General features: G+C 53.6%; 10 protein-coding genes across 10 annotated transcripts; 2 read left to right on the top strand and 8 right to left on the bottom strand.

Moving 5' to 3' along the window:
• Window positions 1–933: 933 nt before the first annotated feature.
• GCG54_00014785 (uncharacterized protein) lies at window positions 934–1,620 on the bottom strand (the record flags this gene model as incomplete). Its single annotated transcript, XM_045414606.1, has 1 exon — window positions 934–1,620. The coding sequence occupies one exon, from the start codon at window positions 1,618–1,620 to the stop codon at window positions 934–936; it is 687 nt and encodes a 228-aa protein (XP_045260728.1).
• A 1,027-nt stretch (window positions 1,621–2,647) lies between these two features.
• Window positions 2,648–4,071, bottom strand: GCG54_00014784 (putative protein lysine methyltransferase SET5; the record flags this gene model as incomplete). The annotated part of the gene is made up of 4 exons (XM_045414605.1): window positions 2,648–3,069; window positions 3,129–3,217; window positions 3,265–3,290; window positions 3,352–4,071. 4 exons carry the CDS (start codon window positions 4,069–4,071, stop codon window positions 2,648–2,650), a joined length of 1,257 nt encoding a protein of 418 aa, XP_045260727.1.
• Window positions 4,072–5,419: 1,348 nt separating this feature from the next.
• Window positions 5,420–7,345, bottom strand: GCG54_00014783 (Adenine DNA glycosylase; the record flags this gene model as incomplete). Its single annotated transcript, XM_045414604.1, has 1 exon — window positions 5,420–7,345. One exon carries the CDS (start codon window positions 7,343–7,345, stop codon window positions 5,420–5,422), a length of 1,926 nt encoding a protein of 641 aa, XP_045260726.1.
• A 642-nt stretch (window positions 7,346–7,987) lies between these two features.
• Window positions 7,988–8,653, bottom strand: GCG54_00014782 (Carboxypeptidase Y inhibitor; the record flags this gene model as incomplete). The annotated part of the gene is made up of 2 exons (XM_045414603.1): window positions 7,988–8,180; window positions 8,256–8,653. The coding sequence occupies 2 exons, from the start codon at window positions 8,651–8,653 to the stop codon at window positions 7,988–7,990; spliced, it is 591 nt and encodes a 196-aa protein (XP_045260725.1).
• Window positions 8,654–10,172: 1,519 nt separating this feature from the next.
• Window positions 10,173–11,956, bottom strand: GCG54_00014781 (Bifunctional polynucleotide phosphatase/kinase; the record flags this gene model as incomplete). Its single annotated transcript, XM_045414602.1, has 7 exons — window positions 10,173–10,340; window positions 10,391–10,533; window positions 10,584–10,645; window positions 10,700–11,323; window positions 11,372–11,487; window positions 11,550–11,725; window positions 11,782–11,956. The coding sequence occupies 7 exons, from the start codon at window positions 11,954–11,956 to the stop codon at window positions 10,173–10,175; spliced, it is 1,464 nt and encodes a 487-aa protein (XP_045260724.1).
• A 266-nt stretch (window positions 11,957–12,222) lies between these two features.
• Window positions 12,223–13,093, top strand: GCG54_00014780 (uncharacterized protein; the record flags this gene model as incomplete). Its single annotated transcript, XM_045414601.1, has 2 exons — window positions 12,223–12,668; window positions 12,718–13,093. 2 exons carry the CDS (start codon window positions 12,223–12,225, stop codon window positions 13,091–13,093), a joined length of 822 nt encoding a protein of 273 aa, XP_045260723.1.
• Window positions 13,094–15,907: 2,814 nt separating this feature from the next.
• GCG54_00014779 (Endoglucanase-4) lies at window positions 15,908–16,910 on the top strand (the record flags this gene model as incomplete). Its single annotated transcript, XM_045414600.1, has 2 exons — window positions 15,908–16,578; window positions 16,634–16,910. 2 exons carry the CDS (start codon window positions 15,908–15,910, stop codon window positions 16,908–16,910), a joined length of 948 nt encoding a protein of 315 aa, XP_045260722.1.
• Window positions 16,911–17,580: 670 nt separating this feature from the next.
• Window positions 17,581–18,681, bottom strand: GCG54_00014778 (uncharacterized protein; the record flags this gene model as incomplete). Its single annotated transcript, XM_045414599.1, has 1 exon — window positions 17,581–18,681. One exon carries the CDS (start codon window positions 18,679–18,681, stop codon window positions 17,581–17,583), a length of 1,101 nt encoding a protein of 366 aa, XP_045260721.1.
• Window positions 18,682–20,855: 2,174 nt separating this feature from the next.
• On the bottom strand, window positions 20,856–21,603 carry GCG54_00014777 (uncharacterized protein; the record flags this gene model as incomplete). The annotated part of the gene is made up of 2 exons (XM_045414598.1): window positions 20,856–21,067; window positions 21,138–21,603. 2 exons carry the CDS (start codon window positions 21,601–21,603, stop codon window positions 20,856–20,858), a joined length of 678 nt encoding a protein of 225 aa, XP_045260720.1.
• A 412-nt stretch (window positions 21,604–22,015) lies between these two features.
• On the bottom strand, window positions 22,016–22,832 carry GCG54_00014776 (uncharacterized protein; the record flags this gene model as incomplete). The annotated part of the gene is made up of 3 exons (XM_045414597.1): window positions 22,016–22,161; window positions 22,210–22,710; window positions 22,760–22,832. 3 exons carry the CDS (start codon window positions 22,830–22,832, stop codon window positions 22,016–22,018), a joined length of 720 nt encoding a protein of 239 aa, XP_045260719.1.
• Window positions 22,833–23,274: the final 442 nt, after the last annotated feature.

Here is a 23,274-nt window from a genome sequence, read left to right as displayed (position 1 = left end):
TGCTCCACGAACTCCAGTCTGCTTGCTTAGCTTTCCCCTCAATCCTCCCAGGCGAGATGGATCTCGCGCGAATGAATCCCCGTAGTTTAAGCTTACATGCCGTCTCGGCCAACCAGGACATCGATGATTGCGCAGTGGCACGCCCGGTGATTCGTACGCAGGCAGAGATCCATCCGTCCAGCCAGATGGCCAGGATATCCGACCATCCGTCTCGTTGCACCCTTTCTCTGCCCCAAAGTAACTCCCCAGGTCCCCTTTTCCTGCTCGCCTGCTCCCCAACCCCAAAGTCCCCACGGAGAAGCTTCCTTCAATGGGGACTTTACGGGGTAAAAACTGGACTGGGGATATCTAAGCGCTCAACTCGCAGCGCGAGCTCGGTGTTTTCCCACCCACACTTTCACTTCACACACACCGCACGCACGCGATGAGACCTTGGAATTGACGCGAAATTTCTGCCAAAGAAATAAACCCCCACTCGTCACATGGCGAAAGGCGCAAAAGGAGCACGGATTGCCGCTGCTCCATACTGCCCATACCAGGTAAACCCAGCCACCGCGGGCCCAGGCGTGTAAATTACCACCGAGTCCGACCAACGTGCGGAGGTTTCTGAGTGCATGCAATTTGGGACCTCATACGATTTCCAAGACTTTCACCAGATGTTGGTCACGGGGTTTACTTGAAAATTGCAAAAGATCGCTCATTGCACGCTGTCAACGTTTTCTAACATCCGCCGGCGTCGGAGCTTCCACCCAGAGCGCGAACCCGAGTGATGATCTTCGGCCTCCCCTTTGAGAATCCTGTTTTGTGTGTATTACGTGGTCATCTTTTCTGGCGCGTCCTGTCTACGTAGTCAAATTTGCCCGACACAAACAATCTACGAGTTTCCTCCCAGCATGCGTACACTCACCTAGTTGTCCCCTGCCCAGGTCCCTGCTAGTTCTCGTCTCCCTGAGCCTGTTCATCGTGAATCTCAATCTGGTGGGTGTCCTCGTGCTGCGCTCCATCGCAGGTCAACATCACAGCCTCACCGTCCGACGGAAGGGGAATATCCTCCGCGCGACACTCTGCAGACTCAAACAACTCATCCAGACCATATCCCTCAAACTCAGTCGCATCAGGCTCACCCGCAATGGCATGAAACTCACCATCCTCAGCAGCGACAGGCGCACCCTCCCAGAACTCCATAACAATGTCGCCATCGTCGTGCATCACAGAGGGCTCCTCCTCGTCCTCAAGGTAAAACAACAACTGCTCAGCGTCATACTTGCCCAGCCACTTGCCCTCGGTGCACCGCTCAGCGTGCTTCGGCCCAAAGAACTCGGCCCAGATCTCCGCAAACTCGGCGTCGAAGATCTTGAGCAGCAGCACCTCCTCCGGCTCCGCGACGAACAGCTCGTCGCACGCCTCGCACGGCGCCTCGGCGATGTTCACCAGGTCGCTGTCGTCAAAGTGCGTGACGATGCGCCCGCACGAGCCGAAGAAGCACATGCACCGCGCCGGCACCGCGGCGTGGCACACCTCGCGCCGCGACACGACCACGTGTTCGCGCCGGCAGCCCTTCTGGGGCACGCCGCAGGCGGCGGCGGTGCAGATTGCGGAGATTATGTACTGGATGCACATGGCAGCGAAGATCTCTGGGGGTTTCTGGGGAAAGAAGTCTGTGCTGTGGTGGTAGTGTAAGTAATAGCGCGGGTTCGTTTATGCCGTCGTATTGTTAGCCGAGATATGTGATGCGACGTGTTGTTGCGTTCTGGTTTGGTGAGAGCAGAGGGATTTGCCATCGCACGTGGGCCGATTTAAATACTGGAGCGCAGGTTGATTTGGACCATCGTGATAAAGACATTGTGTCGGTGGTGATGTCTTTCTGTGGTGTTGATGGGACGTGCATCGAACACCGAACAAGGTTCTCGTTTGCAAAGAGCAACATTGTGTCACAGTCAAATGGTTTAACGTCTTTGTTCGAAATAACTTGCCTTTTATTATTTCTAAAACAGAATGCTTCTGTGTTTACTACAAATGTCTTTTTCCCATCGTCGGCTTTCTTCTCTGAATCTTCTGGTGATCCGCACGACGTTCAGAGAAGCATGCCAAGGCAGCCTTGGCAGCGGTCGTCCAAGCCCTTCCAAGCCTCTTGGCGCCACATGGACGCGGCTCCAGCCAGAGCCTCAACTCCCCCAACCCTCAGAAACGCATAGCAGAGACGCGTTATTCTTATTTTTGACAGCTCAGGGGAAAAGCATGTTGCGGGAGGATCGTCGGGCGTCACAACCCTTCCCGCAGGAACCTAATCGCGGTTCCAGCATCTTGGGTCATGGAACGGTGCCGCATAGCCGTGAGCAGGTGTGCGCGAGTCGGAAAATAATAAGCGCCCCCAAGAAAAAAACGGTTTACTTTCTCCCCCAACGCCATGCCATGTTGGAACTGCCTGAAAAAGATATATCCCGTCGGTGTTAGGCGAGGCACCCCGAATCAGGAAACCTCACCCCCGTCCTCCTCTCCGGGGTTCCTTTACTCCGGGCCAATACCACTCACAGCACACCAGCAAGAAGGGGAGTGACAGTCTTCCGTCATGTATTACCCCGAACATGCCCTTGTTCATGATCAGTCACACACCACACCGTTTCCCCCGTACCCGTGTAAGCTGCTCCTACGCTCCCCCAACTTTCCCCAACTCCCCCAAAAGCCCCCTCGCCCTCTCCGTCCTCTCGTCGTCGTACCCCGCAAAATGCACCAGCTTCTCCACCGCCAACTGCGCATACCTCCTGCCCGTTTCGACCTCGCCCATGTCTACATAAGCCCGCGCGAGAATGTCGTAAAAGTCGCCCTTCTGCGCCGACAGCCCCTCTTTCTCCAGGACGTCGTTCAGTTCCTCCGCGAGCTCCGCCATGCGCGCCGGCGACGAACGGAAGACTTTGTTGTTGAGCGCCGACACGATCTCTTGCATCCGTCCGCGGCGGGCGTCTGAGACGGCCACGGCGGAGGCGGAGCTGCAGAGCGTACAGGTGCAGTTGAATCCCCACTCCTGCAGGGTCCGCTGGCGGTCTGCGTAGAGCATGTTGAGCGGCGAGTCTGTGTATTGGTGTCAGCTTGGCGAGTGCCAGTGATGTAGAAAGAGGATGGCGTCTCACAGCTGATACTGAGCTCTTCCCCTGGCTGAATATCCCGGTACGCCATTACCTCCAAGGCGAGCGTTCGTGGAGAGTACCGAGTCACCGCGCTGTATCATGTAAGCCTACAATCGCCTATTGTCGCGGGACCACCAACTTTGGCTTGCAATCGTGGTTGATTCTCTGTTGTTTCTCAGTTAGTCCTTCTTTCATCCTTTGTCAAGCAACACAAGTTCTTTCATACCGCAACGTTGGCGAATAGCCCGTAATGGCTGACATTATTGAACGAAGCCGCGAATGTGTTCGTGTGGAGAACATCCTCAAGCACATGCCCGCCTGTACTCCTCGCGAGCTCAAAGACTCTGATCTGGACCTCCCTCGGCAACCGCACAAAGCCCTCCTCGAGAACCCATAGCGCCTCTCTCGGGTCGATCTGCTCCCACACTTCTGTCGACACGGTCTGCAAGATGGTTGGGTAGTCGCGCATGATGACCTCTCCAGCGCGAATCGTCGAGTTAGCCACGACGCCCAGATCTTTCCCGGGTATCTTCCGGACTTCGTAGGGCGGGATCTGCGGCGGCGAGGAAGATGAACCAGGGCTGAGCCACCGAGGATCGACGTCCTCGATCAAACCGAGATCTCCGGCTGCCGTCTCCGGAGATGTGAGGATGAGGACTGCGGAGTCGCCGTGGAAGTCATTCTTGACGAAGGCGCAGTATCTGGACTTTGTCTTGGGGCTGGTGCACACCGGTCTATGTGTCCATGGCGACGGCCTCGAGCTATCGGGTTTCTCTTCTGGACCATACGGCAGGGAGCATGTCGTCTGACGCAGTGGAAGATGCAGTGGCCCCGCGGGATTCCAATCACACTGACGAGTTGTGTTGACAGAATGATCTGGCGATTGAGCCAAAGCACATGACAGACAAACTCCTAGAACCAAGAGGAACGAAACAAACGACGTCATCGCGACAAAGAGGTAAAAGGAATCCTAGGAGACCACAGCAGTATTCAACTTCAAGTCTTCCAAGGAATACCCGGGGGCATTCTCTTATGAAAGAACCGTCAAACGTTCCTAGCCGTCGATCACGCGATGGCATCAGTACTACAAGAAACTCCTCAAGTTGAACACCGTGTCTTGCAGCGCTCTGTTGGCATCAAACCCCTCAAAGGAGGCGTCCCAAACACACCGCGCAGATCAGACATGACCTAGTCAACTCTATCTTCCGGCCCCTGACGCAAGCCGAGCCCGGTGTGGTTACCGCCGTCACCCTACATCAAGATAAAGATAAGCATCGCATTTAGCCGCAATGCACAGTCGATCGGTTCCGCGGCCGTCTGAAAGCGGGATGGATCCCGTGGTGCAGGAGACGGAGGCTCGCAGGCCGCGGTGCCAAGGCCCGCCAAGATGCTTGGTTTTTGGGGAAATCATCAAGTGAACAGGTGGTCAAGGGGGATTCCCCAAAATCAGGGAGGAGGTGTTTGGGGGCCACGGAAAATACGGCGAGGACTTCTTGGCCAAGTCTTGGTTTTGGGGAAGGAAGGGTGACGAGATTATGAGACGGGTTTATCATCGTATCGCAACTGCTGCATCGGCCACGCCTACGAGGAAGTATAGAACGTGGTTTATACTCGCTAGCTAACAAAAGTTTTAACCCCTGATAAATTCAGAGGGAGAGCAAAAAAGATAGGATTTGAAGTCAATCGCTGACGGGAATTGAGCCCGACGTGGCTGGGATGTGTTAGTGATGATGTTGCTAGGTGTAATTGGATGATGATGGCGCTTACGGGTCGAACCCACAACCTTGAGATTAAGAGTCTCACGCTCTACCGATTGAGCTAGCCGGGCAGGCTGATTTGTGGTTGTAAACATCGCGAGGGCAAGATGGTCAAGAATTTGGTGGAAGTTGTGGGCGGGTCGAGGGCACGATGCGAGCGTATCCACCGTCAACACCAAGCCGGCCCCATCGTGAGAAGATGGGGCCCATCCGGCCCTTCCGAAGACTCCAGGAAACGCGGCCGGGGCTATGGAGCCCGGAGCGGAGGATGAACAGTGGGTCGGCGACTTCCGTGAACGTCAAACTTTGATGCGCAGCCGGCTTCGTGCCTTGGAGGGGTGTCGAGGCAGCATAGAATGGGATGTAGTGATCCAGAACGGGTAAGTAGCAATCGATGTAGGCCTTCAATGATTTGACCATTGGTCTGACGACTTCAGCCGCGGCGTCAGAGTCTCATTACAATGTTACACGTATAGGTACACAAACACGCCGGGTATTATCCAGGACATCAGCCTCTGCTTCATCCAACCCGCTCGACTACTCCTCCACCCTCTCCCGCACCAGCGCCCAGCACTTCCGCATCCCCGTACCCATCGACTCGTCCTCGACCTCTTGCACGGAAGCCCATTTACTCCGCGCATATGAAGACGCATACTCTCCAGGCCCCTCCACCTCAAAGAGGTGGACATGCATGGTCAACTTGAGATGCGAAAACAGCCACGGCACGCTTCCCAGCTCTCCCGCATGCCGCATTTTCACCTTTTTACCGCTGGTAAGTAGCTCCGACGCATAAGCTTGAGCATCCTCCTTCCGCGACGCTGCCGTGTTGCTAGTCGCAGCAGGGAGGGTATGGCTAGGGAACTCCCACAGTCCGGCGAGCAGGCCTTTCTCGGGGCGGCGGTGGATCAGGAGCTGCCCATCGGCGCGCCGGATCGCGCAAACGAGGGCCTCTTCTTCGCGAACCGCCTTCTTGACGACCTTGAGCGGGAACTTCCTGGCATGCTCGGCGACGGTCTCGAGAGCTTTCGCGTCAACGGTCGGGCGCTGCTTCGGGGATGCGTCGTCCTTTTCAGCGTTCTTAGAAACGAACTTGAACGCGGCGAGAGTGGCTTGCTTGGGCCCGGGCGCCGCGGGTTTTGCCCCCTTGACGCCCTTCGTCGGCTTCTTCGGGGGAGTATCAGAGTCATTCCCAGACAGACACCCCTCATCGCCGTCTTCTTCAAACGGCTCGCATATCGAGCACAAGTCCTCGATGTCCTCCACTTTGGGCTTCTTCGACTTGGCAGCGAGCAGGAGGCCCTCTGCGTAGGCTCGACACGTCGTCGTGATGGGACATTCGCTGCAGTTCGGTTTCGGTGTGCAAACAGTGCTCCCGAGCTCCATCAGCGCCTGTCCCCATCGTCCGGGCCGATCACTCGTCGGCGCCTGCTCTCCGTCCCTCCCGTCATCACCAACCGCATCCCTCGCCACGGCTTTGACCAGTGCATCCGCCGCAGCCCAAAGGAGATCAATAGTCGCCTTGTCCGTCTTCACGTTCCCGAAAACACCCAACTGCCGGCTCAACACCCGCAGCACGTTCCCATCAACCATCGGCGCCGCCCTCCCAAAGACAATAGCCGAGATCGCGCCGGCAGTGTACCTCCCAACCCCCGGAACCTTGGCCTCCAACTCCGCCGTGTCCGCCGGCATCAGCCCCTCCCACGCCGCGTCCCCGACAACCAGCTTCGCCGCCTCGTGGATCCGCGTCGCGCGCGAGTAGTACCCCAGCCCGCGCCACGCGCTCAGCACGTCCTCCGGCTCCGCGGCCGCCAGGTCCTGGATCGTCGGCCACCGCGCCATCCACCTGTTCCAGTAATCGATCACCACCGCGACGCGCGTCTGCTGCAGCATGATCTCGCTGATCCAGACCTCGTAAGCGCGCTTCTCCAGCCCGCGGCGCAGCTCGGCAGCGTCCGCGACGGTGGCCGGGTCGATCCACGCTTTGCGCCACGGCATGCCGCGGGTCGTGCTGATGGAGTCGAACCATGAGAGCAGAGCATTCCGGCCCCGCCTACCTGGTTGGCCGTGGAGGAGCAGTGGGCGGTGATATGAGTCTGCGTGTGTTCGGGAGGGAGGCGTGCATGCGTCTGTGCAAACATCTCCTGAGGACTCAAATAGCTTCGCATAGAGCTTCGCCGTGTCGGATTTGCTCGTTTTCTTCGGCCTTTCGACTTTGCGCCGCTTGGGTACTGGCTCAATGACCTCGTGGCCCTCGTCCTGCTCGGCGTCCTCCGGAGTGAAGTCCGCTTCAGACGCGTCCTTGCGCGCTGCTGCTGGTGGCGCCCGGGGTTTGGAAGCGACCTGGCGCGCTCTTGACTTCGGCGCAGCTTTCTTTGGTTCAAAACTAGGCTCGTCGTCTGCCTGGGCCAGAATCCTCTTGGCTGCCGCAAGCGAGCTTTGCCGCCTGATGACGAAACGCTCCATGGCCTGTGTTCAAAAGAATGGCATCAGTGTTGAAAAAAAAAAAAGTCACTACCAAGACGCGTCGTAGCACTTTAGCTTTTGGTGTCGTTGGAGACGCGCGCTGAGTGAGGATGTGGTAGGTGCTCTTTTAGCGCCGATTCAAGCAGTCGACCGCTGGAACTTGGATCGTGTTAGGGACTTTGGACCCTTGTCTTGCTGTGTCGCTCACTGTACCACTTTGGCATTGCGAAAGAAGCCGCCCGCGAATAAACTAGTTAACACGGCAAAAGAAAGTCAGAACAACCTCACAATGTTTCCACGCAGTTGGCCGGGTTTCAACTGGATAATGTTGAAATAGACAAAGCAAAAATGGCCATCTTGTTTCGCGCAGCGGCATCAAAAAGGTCCTACCAGGATTCGAACCTGGGCCTACGGAAGGATCTGATGGCAGTCAGAATCCGACGTCCTAACCAACTAGACTATAGGACCGTGACACCTACGGTAGCATGCAAAAATATGAAGCCATTGCCAGCCGACAGTTTCGCTCACAGCTATGCAAGTGACCGCTTCTCTCACTCCTATCTCGTTCAGATGGCTTAGGCTTTTGATTGAGTCATTGATTGATCGTCTAGAATTATCGATGTGTCCCGCGAGTTATATGAATTACTCAGTCCAGCCGTCTCCAGCGCAAGTCATCCAATTAACACCAACAAGCTTCAACCCATGCTTCTCAGCAAACTCAGCCGGCTTCCACGACCGCCTCTGCACAAACTCCTCTCCGCCAACGTCGTCCTTCTTAAGGTCAAGGCCCTCAGGCTCACGGTAGAGCAAGAACAGGTATCGGTGGGGCTTCGAACTATGCATCAACAGAGTCAGCGGCGTTCACTCCAGCCAACGGGAACCTGCCCGAAGACAAAGACTGAACACTTACTCATCCTTCGGCCCGGGCCCGAGGAACTCCGTCAACGCCGGTTTTGTCTGTCCGACAACTGCTTCTCCGCTCAGCGGCTGGAGGCCGGGGAGGACCCAGTGGCGCCAGAAGGCGAACTGCGGGTTGTCCGGTGTGGGCGCGTCCGGGTCGGTCAGGAACAGCGTGTAGGAAGCATTCGACGATGCACCCTCCTCGGCCTCGAACGAGATGCTGGGCGCGAGCTTGCACTCCCCGGCGCGGAAGAAGTTGCCCGTCTCAACGGCCTTGCCAGCAAACGACACCCCGAGCTTGATCGTGGGCTTGAAGCCCTCCGGGATGAGCTCCGCCGCGGACCCGGGGACGAGCTTGGCTTGCTCCAGGGTGCTGGTGAGCTTTTGTGCGTGGTCGGCGAGGGACATTGTGTTGCCGTGATGATGGGAATAACTGAATTGAGGCAAAGGAGGAGTTGGAAAGGCCGAAAGGTGGCTTTGGTCGCATTCAAGAACAATTTCGAGATCGCTTGCGGGCGGATTTGACCCGAGGGCGTGATGCGTGATGACCTACGCGGGGTCAATCGTGGGATGAGGTGGATTGATGCCAGTGGTGGAAAATTGCCAGGGCAGCTGCGCCAGGAGTCTTGGCAGATATAAAGGTGTTTGCGCCAAATCTGCCAACGTGGGTTTTCCCGAAAGATGCGGAAATGCGACCCAGAGACAAATTGTTCGTATTATTCTCAATAAGTTAAGGCCATTATAAAGGTTCCTTAGTAGTAGTGTAGAGCCTTGAGCAATGACAAAACCTGGTATCTTGCTCCACTGAGGTCATGATGACGATGCCGATCAGCATCTCCGTCGCCTGTGTAACTTCTTGTCAGTCCACATCAGAAGAAATTGTTCTGAAACTCTGCCTCGAAGGAATGGAGAATGATCAATTCTTGGGAGAAGGATGTTCTGTGCCCATATTAGTCTGCATTGGTTAGTCTCATCCTATGATCGTTCGAGCATATTTGCTAATGTAGCCGCAAGTGTTAAGACTCCTCGGCAATGCCATTTATACATACCTGTCATAATCAAATTAACCACGTTGCCTAATCTTGTCTTCTGATTACGTTCTCCTAAATGTGAGGCCTGAATCAATTTTGACATGAGGATACTTAGATTAGAAGTACTGATACGTCGAGCAAGTTGCTTGCGATCGCTATCACATAAAAAACCTTTTGCTAGAATATAAATATAAATCGATTAGTTATTTGATTCTCTATTGACCTGCCTGATTTCCCTAAGATGAGTAGGATATATGAAAATGAATAAGTACTTTTACAGATGGTAAAGTTGGGACGCTGAAAGCTTTTGGGTTAGCACTTCGCCGCAGCAACTAAAGAGGCTTGTGGGTGAAGATTCCTTGTATCCTGACGCCCTCTTAGCTTGAATGGATGTTTGACTTGCTAGACGCGCTGTGAAGGGTTCATGTCGGGTTAGGAATTTCACCCGTCGCTATCTGGAAAGGAATGAGAGAAGCCTTGTAAGAAGAGATCGCCCCATTTTCCTATGCCTCCGCAACTATATTTCCTATGCACTTAATTACTCCTATCATATAAAAACAATAGCGACGATAAGGATGAAAACGAGGACGACGACGACGGCTATAATAAGAACGACGATAAAGATAGAAGTAACGACGAGGATAGAAACGATGACGACGTCGACGACGACGAGAGTAAAGTAATTAGAGTATAGCCACAGGGAAAGTAGTCGCTCTAGCGCAAGAAATCCAGGCGGTCTATCTAAGAAAACCTTCCACCGTTAAGATTACCGCTGAATGGACAGTTTGATGTCAATGCCAGGGCTGAGCGTGGATCTTTATAAGCTATGCTATTTCTGCAAAGCACTTTGCTCCAGCATATTCATGCTCACATCAAACACTCGTTCCCGTTTCCATTCATAGCCAATATCTTGCCCACACATCATGCTCGTCCTTAGTACCCCGGAAGGCAAACTCAATCTCCGTAATATCTTGGAACCCTTCCTTCTCTTTGGGCTCCTTGAACCTCGACTTGAAGCCGTTGAAGGCCATCTTGGGCAAGGCCACCCGGGATTCAGGATTGAGCTGCATTAAATCAATATTGGTGCCATGGATTCAGAGCAAGATGAACCTACTGATGCATTCATCGACCGCACGGCATCATTGTGCTCGCAGACATTCAATGGCGTCTTCAGCCATACACATCGAATTGGGACCTTTTGCTTCTCTGCTAGCTGAACCCATACAGCTCTGGTATCAGGATCGGCGTTCGTATTGTCTGAGGACTGTCAGGCAAGACTCTTAGACGCGGAAAGCATGAATATTTACCTATTGCGACAGACTGGCCGGCGCTCAAGAACTCCTTGGCCGCTTGAACACACTTGTCACGTCTGATGAGAATGTCAACTTCAGTCTCTCAGACGGTTTCTCAGGGTTCAACGTACGTTTTGAGAATGTCTTGATTGATCCGTTCATAACCCAACGGCTTCAGGTGATTCCAGAAAAATGTGCTCTTACCGGCGCCCGGTGGCCCACAGCAGATAACGATGTCCTGCTTATTCTTCTTCTCGAATAGGACGTCTGATGAGCTGGTCTTTGATTCTTCTGGGTAGGAGTAGTGTATCACGTCGAATCCCCGAACGAAATCGCGCGGTTCCTCGCCAAGAAAGAATTCCTCTGGAGTCTTGTAGTCGATGCCGATGTTGTGGGCCAGATTTCGATCTGAGCAGCTGAAGTCTTTTGCTGTGGCGGAGCCGTTCTTACCGGCGGACTTCACCGTCGCTATCCGCCCACCTGCATCGCCAACGAACACGCTGTGCTCCAGGTCGACTTCGTCGCTGATATCGTAGTCTTCGCAAAGTTCTTTCCACATGCCCGGCCGAGGTTTCCTGTAGATGTCCTTCTCTGTCGCTGCGTATATCGTGGTGGGTATATCGAGTTGTGTGAGGACGGCGTTGACCTTCTGCTTGAACGAAGATACTCGGTCTTTTGTTGACTTGGGGCCCTTGGCTTTCGGATCTGGGTGTAGTACAAGCCCTGCTTGGTTGGACAGGACTACGACTCGGTATCTGGCCATGTTAGCTGGTTTTTCTAAATGTGTTGCACACGATCATTACCCCTCATCGTTATATAGCTCCTTCAGCCGTCCGGGAACGGAGGCATGCCACCACTTCCAGTCTGTTCCGTCGTCTGAATGCTTCTTGCCAGAAGCTGTGGTGATCAATGTAGAGTCCTGGGCGAAGTGCGTCAACACCACACTTCTTCAGCAGTCACGTCGTGTCAGATCTGCCATACCAGATCGAATGCGGCAACTTTCGTTCTCTTCTTCGATTCGGCAGGAGGTTTCTCAGGTTCGTAACGACCAACCAAAAGGGTCGCTGGGGCGTCTTCATTCGGGGCTCGTTCTGTCCATATCGTGCGATCTTTCGGCTTCTGGGAGGCGGGCTTGAAGAAATTTGCGACTGCGCTCTCTTGAAAATGGTCAGCTGGATTGAGCACAATCATGCGTATGTGCAAAGCTACTTACTGGTCGTCCCGCTCTGGACCTTTCGCTTGACTGGTGGAGGAGAGATCGAGTCTCTCTGTTTCCGCTTCGCCGCCGACGAATTTGAAGACGACATCTTCAGAGTTGTGTGAAGCAGTCTACTTCCAATCGAGGCGGAGATTGGTCGGTTGGGGAGGAGAATTAGCGACAAGCGCATATCGAGGTAAGGAACCCAGAAGGCGCTCCGGGGAAGCTGTGACCTTTGGTGGGGCAGTGACGGCAGGTGCACAGAACGCGCCGGGAGCGCGTCTTTGGAAAGAGCAAGCACGGACCAATCAATTCCACGTGACCTCCAATTGACCAGCGACCAGATTCCCCGCGATTTTACCGACGTCCAACTCACCTCACCGAGCTTCACCACTGCGGCCTCATCGTGCCCAGCCCAGTCATCTCACTCCAGCGTCCCAGCACTCAATCGTCGTCATGTACGAGCTCTTTTTGACGACGCTCGTCGACGATGACGACATCCAGGCGGCTTGCGCGGTGCTAGGTGGCCTCTGCGCCATGCCAGCGTGGCAGAGTCTCCATCGCGTTCTCTACTTCAAGGGCCCTGCTAAGCCCGGCGGCATCTCGAACCAGAACTCGATCGTCAAGACTCCCCGAAAAGACATCCAGATGCTGTGGAAGGATCTTCACCAACAACTCAGCCGTCAGTCGTACATTCTTCAAGCCCGCTATGAGGTCTTCAAGGACAAGGACTTCGGCCCGACTGCCCCGGAAGTTGACTTCAACACTCGCCCCGGCACCCTGCGGTGGACAGACTTTCCCGACCCGCCTCAGGGGGGCCGTTCGACGGTTACGCAGCGCAAGAAGACGGAGATCTGGGACCAGCGAAACCTGCCGGCCGTGTTGAAGGACAACAACTACTTGTGCGTACGTTGCGACTAGATGTGTAGGCTACTAACTCACATTGAACAGGTTCAAGAGCGAGGCTATTGAGGAGACGTATCAATTCTTCAGAGATGAGGTTGAGTTCTGCCTTTCACGGCATTACATTCTTCAAATGAACGGAGGGGGGGCGCCCCTCACTCACCTCGCGCCATGGGAGAATCTTTCACCGGCTGATCCTGGACGCCGCTGGATGTTCCTCATCAAGGTCCACGTTCACCAAGACAACAAGCCTGATGAGATCCTCAAAGCACACGAACACCTGGCCACCATCAGACGTGAACTGGAGGGCGTTTTCGACTTCAAGCAGTTCGACAGACGCATTCACGACACCAGGGTTGCTGTCGAGATGCGCAACGCCCCCGCGCCTCTGCCGCAAGTCATGACTGTTACCGATCAGCGGTGAGACTGAATCCGGGAACAACTAAATGAAGGAGGAGAGGAAATAGCAGCACACACGTGTGGAACGAGAGCCTATCCGATTGTCGGTGGTAGCGTTGTTCGATGCTTTACCAGGGTTTCCTCGTGAATGGCTTCACCGTCACTTTACCGTAGAAGCCACGGCAGTGCTCAGACGGAAACATGCATAACAAACCGGGAAGACGAATTTCTTCCACATTGTTAAAGGGACGATAGCCCTGAAACCCACCGACGACCAAGACTTTACACGTGCCGCCACACATGCTTGAAGCTACATGTGGATGCGTTGGCCACGAGTCCACCAGCATCGCAGATTACAACATTGAAGCCAAGCTTCTCGGTTCAGATTCTCCGTTGACATGGACAAGGGGAAAATCGGAAACTATTGGCAATACAGAGGCGAAGCGCAATAAACAATTCTCGCATGAAGCAAGAATTTCACGAAGATAGCGGATAGTGGGCGAAGATGCCTTTATCAACAATACAGGGAGATGATGCTGGAAGTGGAAGAGCCCACTGGTTCCAGAAGTTTTCTCAGGCCAAGTGGGTCAATGTGTCTCACCCAGAATGGTTTAGAATGAGGAGCTAAACTCACCTATCCTACTTCAAGCTTATTTTTTGCGTCCTGTGGTGCGCCATGGTTCTTCGGATTCTCGTGCCGACACTCCCAACTATGAGTGTGATTTTCATAATAAACCCAGACACTGGTTGGCGGTTGGGAGAGATATCTTGCCATTCATCGACGGATGCAACCAAGGATAAGACCGGGTAATAAGATGCAGGGGCTCTCGCCTACCCGGAGGATCGCTTTCAGTCGATCCCCCGACAGCGGCTGGTCGTCCAATCTCCGTGCCATGATCGCCGTCGCCTGGGCTCGCGAGTCGCTCGTCGCGAAAAAACTCGGCTCGACCTGCGATTCAGTGACAATTGACTGCAACATTCAATTGCAAGTGCGAATGACGTATGGATAATAACGTCCCGCGCTTGCATAGAAACAATAATTGGTCTTATTTCTTTTTCGCAGCGGCATCAAGCCGCCCTGACTCTTGGTGTTCATACATCCCTTAGTAATGCTGCATCCTTCATCCATGCCGAGCCAAAGTTCGAGTTTCAAGCTGATTAACCCAGGCAGCGGTCAGTCGTGCACAAGCCCTTGTCCCGCTGTGCCTCTTGAGTCTCGTCTTTTTGCTTCGTGGCAACCGTGGATAAGCAGAAAAAAATTAGTCGCCCAAGATCTCTAGGCCCGTTTCACTCGGAAATGATGTTGTCCACTCTCCACATATCTCAACTGAATGAGCCGAGGACGCAGACGATCCTCCCTCGACAAACATCATGGGCTCGCGAAGTTCGGACGACAAGCGAGCAAGAAGAGTAGGCCAATGCGTTTTCGACGGCTGAATTCAGACGGTTTGCCGCTCAATCGAGGAGGGAAAGCCACAACGGAGAAGCGCGTGAGCAAGCATATTGAGTCAAGAGCGGCTGTGGTGAGAACCTCAATGGGGCCTTTCCAACTCCTTTACTCGTAACGCACGTGTACCGTAGTGGCTCCCGCTCGTGGGCGGTTCAATCCCAGCAGGCAAGGCCCCTTTCGGGCCACTTTGGTTGACACAATCCATCGACCAGCATCCCTGTCGAGGAGGATGATCAGTGAGCGGCTCTGGGCCAATCGGAATCATTCAAGCCCAGTGTTGACAGCCAAAACTGTCCAGGATGTGGAGACCTTGGCGAACTTCGCAAAGCTCGGGCGGGAAGATCTGGAGATTCTAAGGTTTGCAATTCACAACGACGGGGCCAAGGCAAATAGATTGCTCACCAGCGGACGATCCGAACAACCGCAGAAACCATCGCAAAATTCGCGGATAGCTCCAGAACTCTCTTTGAGAACGTCCACAGCACCACTAACACGCGTTGCTGACCTTATCTATCAGACTCAGTAGCGCCAGGGGCAAGATGCTGTTTGTGTTTCAGGTTCGGACGAGCAACCCGTGAGCTGGAGGGGCCGCAGACTGGGGTCGTCGTAGGTGGTTGGCTCGGTTGAGCGCAAGCAGGTGGCCCGTCAAGGGGTTAAATTAAGCTTGGGGTCTTTTGGGGTCGAGTTGGGACGGCTTGCTTCCCAAAGAAGGGCCAACCATAGGGATGCGAGAAAAAACCGCAGGGCCGTAGCATGGCCCTTCGACCAAACCGAACTGAGCACATCACCCGCCTGCCAAGCTGCAAGGCACGTATCCCGCAATTTAGATACAACAACGGCCTCCCCACAACGTTAACCCCTTTCAAGATTATTGCTCCAATCGCGGTTCTCGCCGCGAGCCAGACTGCGGCCAGGTTGTTCGGAGGCGGTAGCGGTTCTCTCGAGAGTCTCGCGAGCCATCCTTGCCTGTGCTCACCAGAGATTAACGCCCATGGCGAGATCCTGGATCGTGACTGGGTATCATCGAACCGATGAGGCGGCATCGTGGGTACTGGGACGGGATCACGCCTGCCCCTTTCCATAGTTTAGGCTTGGCAGGTCTGAACTGGCATGACCTATCCGAAGGTGGGGTGACGGACGAGGGAGGAGAAGAGAAACGGCGTGTAAGAGGCACACATATATGAGTAGAGTTCTGTCTCACCACCAGGAACTCTATCTCGCTCTCTTCTCCAACAGAACAGTCACTCATCTGTCCACTCATTACTTTCAGTCATTCTCTACAGCTCGACGCCGGCGTCACTTCACTCATTTTCACCATTGTGTGCACATCGCTTCTAACGCCCGGAATCACCGTCCTTCTTTTTACCAAAACCTCAACCAACCGTCAAGATGAAGACCATCGCTGCTCTCGCCCTCACCGCCTCCATGGCCAACATGGTTGCCGGCCACGCCATCTTCCAGCAACTCTGGGTCAACGGCGAGGACAAGGAGTCCACCTGCGTCCGCATGCCCGCCTCCAACTCCCCCGTGACCGACGTCACCTCCAACGACATGCGCTGCAACGCCGGCTCCGCCGCCGCTTCCACCACCTGCGGCGTCAAGGCCGGTGACACCATCACCGTCGAGATGCACCAGCACAACACCCGTGCCTGCTCCGAGGAGGCCATCGGCGGCGCCCACCACGGCCCCGTCATGATCTACCTCTCCTCCGTCGAGGACGCCGCCGCTGCCGACGGCTCCAGCTCCTTCTTCAAGGTCTTCGAGTCCGGCTACTTCGCCAACAACAACACCTGGGGTAACGACCTGATCAACGAGGGCTGCGGCAAGCAGAACTTCGTCATACCCTCCGACATCGCCCCCGGTGACTACCTCCTCCGTGCCGAGACCGTCGCTCTCCACGCCGCCGGCTCTGAGGGTGGTGCTCAGTACTACATGTCTTGCTACCAGATCAAGGTCGAGGGTAGCGGTTCTGCTAAGCCCGAGGGTGTCTCGTTCCCTGGTGCCTACAAGGCCACCGACCCCGGCCTGTTGATCAACATCTACAACACCATCTCCAACTAGTAAGTACATGAAATATCAATGTCGATTTGAAATGGCAGCTAACATTGTCTTCAGCGTCATCCCCGGCCCTGCTGTCTACGGCTCTGGCTCTTCCGGCTCCGGCTCCGGCTCTGCTCCCGCTTCTTCCGCCGCTGCCTCCGCCCCTGCCGCTACCAGCGCCGCTGCCCCCTCCAGCGCTGCCCCTACCACTCTCGTCACCTCCGCTGCCGCCGCTCCCTCCGCTGCCGCTCCTTCCACCACCTCTGCCGCTGCTGCCACCCCCACTGCCCCCAGCACCGGCTGCAAGCGCCGCCGTGCTGCCCGCAAGGCCCGCCGCGCCGCTCAGTACTAAGCAGCGTCGACTCCGGTCCGCTGTTGAGAGGAGAGAAGATATAGGACGTGTATCTTTCAGGTACATATTAGAAGTTCTTTGTACATAATATTCTCGCGTACTTCTGCGATTTACGCCCCATTGAGTGGCACAAACAAGACTATTTACCTTGTTCAGACAGTCTTTGTCCCGTCTACAATGTGATCCAATGTTGAACCTCATCGACAGCAACACGTGCTTCCACTCGATTCGATTTCCTTTCCTTCTGACTGTAGCTGTAACTGCCGAATGCCAACTCGATTTTGTCAAGATTTTGTCTTGAATGTAGTCCCAGACGAACATGTCAACGGGTGAACCTAGCGGGTGAATCGTTTTATACGTATGTATTGACTTCTTCCTCTGCATCGTTTCAAGAACATGTTGAACGAGAAGGCATAGCCAAATGGAAATAGCTATTCAAGGACGTCAAATAGGCATAGGAAGGTAAAGTGTTTATGTTCTTATATTCCGATATGGCTAATGTACAAGTGCAGAGAAATCCTAATGAATTCCACGCAGGCCGGGCAGTGCTCGCTCAAATTCAATCATACACGCCCAACTCGTTGAACCAAATCCGATCCCATAATCTCGTGAGAGAAAGATAAGAATTGAAAGTAAATGTCGAGAGGAAGAAATGTCTCGGCGAATCGTCTTATGTGCTGTAAACAGCAACATACTTGACTTCCATCATGGACTTCTCCCCCCCGACAGTCTGCGCATTGGGTGTCTTCGTACCAGCCTTGGCATCGGGGAACTCGCCACCGATGGCGACGTTGAGCAAAATCATCTTGTTTGTGCGAGCCAGGTTGTTCCAGTATGTCGCATCGCCGATCTGCTGGCCGGTGACCGTCTGGGTCGGCTTGTCGTTGACGTACCACACCAACTTCTCCTGCTGGAAGCTGCCACCCGCGGAGCGGTCCACCTCGCAAGCAACCTTCACAAACTGTCCACGGGGGAACTCGGCGCTGGAGCTGATACCGGTCTTCTCGTTGCACGGGCCGCCGTCGATGACACCGCAGTGGGCGGTCTGGAACACGGTACCGACGCCGTTGGACACCTCGAGCATGTCGATCTCGCCGACGCTGGGCCAGGAGGTGACGTTCTCGCGGAACGAGGATCCCATGGACCAGAAGGCGGGCCAGATGCCGGCTTGCGTCGCGGGGTCCGAGGCCGGGACCTTGATGCTCGCCTCCATGCGCAGCTTGCCGCCCTCAGGGCATTTGAAGTCCTGCGCGGCGGTGGTCTCGATGCGGGACGACGTCCAGGACTCGCCGCTCTTGATAGGCGTGATTGCCAGCGTGCCACTGGAGGTGATGCCGATGTTCTTGGAGTCCTTGGTGTACGTCTGGATCTCCTGCGTGCCCCAGTTCGCAGCGCCGCCGGGGTAGCTCGTGCCGAGGTCGAACTTCCACTTTGCTGAATCGGGTAGGGCGCCGGCCTTCTGTGTCGAGAAGTCGTCCTGGAAGACGATCTTCTTGTAGCCGGCGGGTAGGGTGGGGCCGCCGCCGGTGCTGTTGCCCTTGCCCGGGGTGCCGCTCGCTGCGGGCTGGAGAGGGTTGGAGGCGGGATCGGGAGTAACGGGATCGGGAGTACTTGTGGGCAGTGACGAGACGGCACCGGAGGGTCGGATGCCGGAGCCCGGCTTGAAGCCTTCGGGGCCGTGGTGGTTACCCCTGACTGGGAAGGGGGCTGGGGTCGCCAGGCCGTAGCTGGCAAGAAGAGCAATAACTGACAAAACCTGTTTTGTCGACATGTTGGCCAGCTTCATCAAGAAGAAAGTGGAGAAAAGAGCAGAGAAGTGAAAGCGAAGGTAGTAGATGCGCTTGCGCTTGGTGACCTTAGGAGAACAAGATGGGTGGATGATCCAGAACTCTCTAGTCTAACGGGATTTTCAAAGACTTTATAATCTATGTCATTGTAAATCTGATGGAATCATATATCATGACCACTATTGCCCATTTCCCCTCGGTTAGATGGTTCGTCTAGTTCGATCTCTACCTCTATTCTAAGTCTAAGTGAGTGAACCCTACCGGTGGGATCTGTGGATCGCCAACAAGGAAGCCCGCTATTTTCAGCGTCCAATTGCACCACTGTCATGAGGGTTCTCCTATCTTAGTTGTCACTGTTAAGCTTAGTCGCTTACCAAGTAGATGGCCTTTTCAAGGCTGCCATCCCATAAAAAGCTACCGAAGCTGATGGCCGAGTGGGTCCTCGGGGTCACATCTTTGACGTGAACCATTCCGACATGCCGCCCTGTCGGCCGGGAATCAACCAAGAGGGCTGAGTTCCTGAGCGACCCCTGATTTTTTGGCCCGCGAAACTGGGTCTGAACAGTATGTAAGCCTCGTTCTCGCGTGTCTGCGTATCGGCTAAGGGATTGTTTATGACTACTGACTCGGCAATATCGCTGCTCTCCCGCTGTCGTTCATGCGCAAGCCACCAGACCCCGGATCGGCCAGCGATATGGAACTTATCAGACGGCGTTAAGACGACTTCCGCCCCACAATCACTGTTAACCCCAGACAACCATATCTATTTCTAACCCACGGTCTCCCCAGACAGTTTGAATTTACCTCTCACAGGCACCATAGGCCGCAAGACCCCAAAAATGGGTTGTTTCTGGGCTAATTTCTGGCCTCGTGCCTGGATTTGACTTGGCATCCCGCGCGCCAAGTTGACGTGCGCCGGGATGGGATCGGACGCAGAGGCCGACTTCTTTTGCAGTGCAGCCAGCTTTTGAGCACGCGGCGGGTGGTTCACTGTCGGTCGTTTTGCCTGTTTCTTCAAAATCTCCGTGAGAGTTTTCGCCAGGGATGGGAGCTTCGGTTGGCGATTTTCGCAGGGTCTCGACTCGCCATGTGCTGCTGACGTACAATTTATTCAAGATTACAGCTCGGCTTGACCTCATGCGACCAAGCTATTTGACAGGTGTTTTGCTCGCGATGGTTGTTCTGTATTTATCTCTTTGATTTCCCCTCACTTCAATCCGATTTCGATGCCAGGCTCTTGGCAAATTCGGCAGTCGAACCGTTTCAATTCTATTTTAGCTCTAGGAGCCCACTCAAATTGCTCTTTCCAGGCACACGTCCGCGGCAGTCAGAGGCAATGTTGTTATCGAAGTTTCCTCCTATTTTGCACCGACTTCTGTGGGCTTTTCTGAAAACAGAAGCAATTCAGAAATGGTGCATCGGCATATCGCTCTTTCTGTGCTAGAGTATGTATCACTGGGTGGGCGCAAGTAGGACTTACTTTCTATCGTGGAAGGCAGTTATGAACTTATGAAACTGATAAAACTTCAAGCTTGGCTGATAAAAGATAAGTTTGTATTTTACTCCGTCGATGAGGAAGCAACCTCGCATCGCAAAGTATTCGGGGCAACTGTTATTGCTTATGAACATGTTACAGACATTGATTACTTTGATGACGTCGATGTGGACGCCACGTGCAGTTCATAAATTTCACGGTTTCACAGATGTTCCTGCTAGCAGCGCCAACTAAGATGCCGTGTTTGTGTTTTACCGCCTTCACAGTTCACCTATATTATACATGATCTAACACGACATCGTATGAGCAAATCTATGGCGGGCTTTGTGTTTATGTTTCACACTTTGAAGTAGGTTATTCCATAGCACAATTTCTAGCCTGGAATGTTCCTCAAAAAGAAATCAATGAAATCCTCAGTTATTGAGAAGCTATTACCGCCAACGCTCGTCACTTCTGTTTTCTTCTTGACCGTGAGCGTCGCTAGTGAGCTCTTCTAAACTCCAGTGTCCAATTTTTCAGCAACGACCAAAGAGATCTCGGCCTAAGTCTCTTTCCAAGGTCGCTTCTGAGGGTATGAGGACTGTCGCTCCCATTGACCACCGAGCCCCATTATTTCCCAGTAGACAGCAAGGTATCTACAAGTCACGAGCATCCAATAAAACTCTAGGTCATCCGGAACGTCTCCATGGCCATTGTTCTTGTCTTCTTCTTCTTCTTCTTCTTCTTCTTCTTCTTCTTCTTCTTCTTCTTCTTCTTCTTCTTCTTCTTCTTCTTCTTCTTCTTCTTCTTCTTCTTCTTCTTCTTCTTCTTCGCCATCGTCGTTCTCGCTCTCGTCTGCCTCCTCATCCGCATCATCGTCCTCGACTTCGGCGCCGCTGTGGACTTGTGGCTGTTCGGCGTTGATTGCTTTTATGTAAACAAGTCGGTGTGCTTTCAACTCATAACCAGTCTTTTCAAGTTCCTCATCATAAGCCCGCAAAGAGTTGAGGCACTCAGAATCCACGTATAGAGGATAAGCGAAACGGATGGGATCCCGTTGATCTTCCGGGGGTACCTCTCCCTGTTGGTCTCCGCCAGGTTGGTCTCCGCCAGGAGGGAGACTCGATACCCACTTCATGAATTTTTGCCGAACATGTTCAGTAGATACGTTTGCGAGCGACGGGTCTTCGATGATCGTAAGGCGAAAATGCCGTTTCAAGCGCTCTCTGTCGAACTCTGATTCAAATTTGAGCGTATTGTCGATGCATTGATTTATGTAGGCGATGTATCGCTCCCAAAGTTCCTGCTCGTCGTACGTAGTTCGGTATACGTAAAAGCCCCAGTAATAAGAACCAGATCCCTGCTGCCAGAGTTGCAATTTTGCTTCTCTAAGAGAGGAGCCATAGGGAGGGTATGGATTCTCTGATGACATGGTGTGGATCGGGATTGGGGAAACTGGACTTTGGGAGACTAGGTTCCAGTCAATTTGAAACAGGTTGAGATGTCTGCGAGGAAACGGAACAAGAATCAAAGTTTTATAAGCACTGCTGGGATACTCATAGAAAATGACGTATATACACGCCACTTTGGGGGCCTTTGGAGCCGTAATACCTCTAGGGTTTGTGGCAAGATTTAATCAGATCTGAAAGTCATGAACTGCTGTATTCCCCTCCCTCCTCCCCTGAATTAAGGTTCAAGGCTTCATCCTCATATAATCGCGTTTTCCTTATCAACGTACGACAGGAAACACTGTAGGCCGGAGCTGTCTTTATTCGCAAAATGTTGGACCATATGTCTAACAACACCACAAGTTAGGTCGAGCAGCATGGTGTCGCTGGAATTCATCAGTCGTCTCGTTCTAACCATGGAAGACAAGCCTCATGCAACTTGTCTAGCCCATCGGACAGCCCGATTATTCTCTGGTAATGCTGAAGAGCGTAATTCTTGACAAATTCAAGGAAGCCCACCAAGATGAAGTCGGCATATGACACTGAGATCTCATTAGACCTCAGTCTAAGACCAGAAGATAGTAACTTACCCTGGCTACCCTGGAAGAAGGGCCCTTCCGTCTTATTGAGGAGGGCAGATACCTCTTGAAGGGGCAGCGTGACCTTCTCCCATGCCTTCTCGCCGCCGTGGTCTTTCTCAAATTCGTAAATTGTCATGCCACCCAAGTCCTTCTTCCGAGTATCCCAGAAGAAAGGCTTGCTGCGTTCGCCAAGTATCGTTCGATAAACTTCGGGCATCAAGACGGGCTGCAGTGGACCCCAAATCTTGCGCTGGAATAGAGAAGCAGCCTGCGCTAGATCATTTTCGGGATCTAGGGACCTCTCAGGATACTCTTCTTCGAGACGTTTGGCGATTTTTGCGCTGTCCATGACATAGGTCCCATCGGGAAACTGCACCGTGGGGCAGGTATATGGTGTGTACTGTTCAGAATCTCCTTCAACCCCCGCAGCTTTCAATCGGGGCCCGATTTCGGGATACTCAAGCCACTCGCTCTTGTAATCAACGCCTTTGTAGTTGAGAGCCAGGCGAGCTGTTTGGCGTCAGCAGAAGTCGTCGTATGGGGCGCATGCTTTTCATACTTTTCCAAGTGTTGAATGACCAGGCTCTGCCATTTTTGTCGGGGATATCGAAAAGAACAAACTGTGAAGCCATTTTTAGATAGTTGGTTATCGTTTGACTGAGCTGGAAGGCTATGAAGATGACGGAGTGTTGTACGCAGCTACAGGTGGGAATAGAAGAATTGAGGGGTTGCGGCCAGCATTGTGGAATGAGGGGGATTGTCAGTGGAGACACAAATCAGTTCAAGTAAGCAGTCAGCACTAATGCATGCAATAACCCCTGTGATGGTACATCTTGATACAGAAGAGTCAGAAGTTCCTGTGAAGAAACGTCGGATGGAAAATGATGGCCCATAGAGTGTGCGACAGCACTCAGCATCCATGTCTACGTTTTTCGACTGCTGGCGATCGAGCTTTATTGCTGAATGACGTGTAGGCACCCGCTACTGGGCGAAGTTAAAGGAAACATGGTGCATGTACACTTGTAATAACGTAATCATCAACGTTCTTGGATTGATCGACCTTGCCCTCAGTAA

Source organism: Colletotrichum gloeosporioides (assembly GCF_011800055.1).
Source record: "Colletotrichum gloeosporioides strain Lc1 chromosome Unknown consensus_66, whole genome shotgun sequence".
Taxonomy (NCBI): domain Eukaryota; kingdom Fungi; phylum Ascomycota; class Sordariomycetes; order Glomerellales; family Glomerellaceae; genus Colletotrichum; species Colletotrichum gloeosporioides.
The sequence above is the reverse complement of the archived record's forward strand: the minus strand, read 5'-3'. Positions and strand labels throughout refer to the sequence as shown.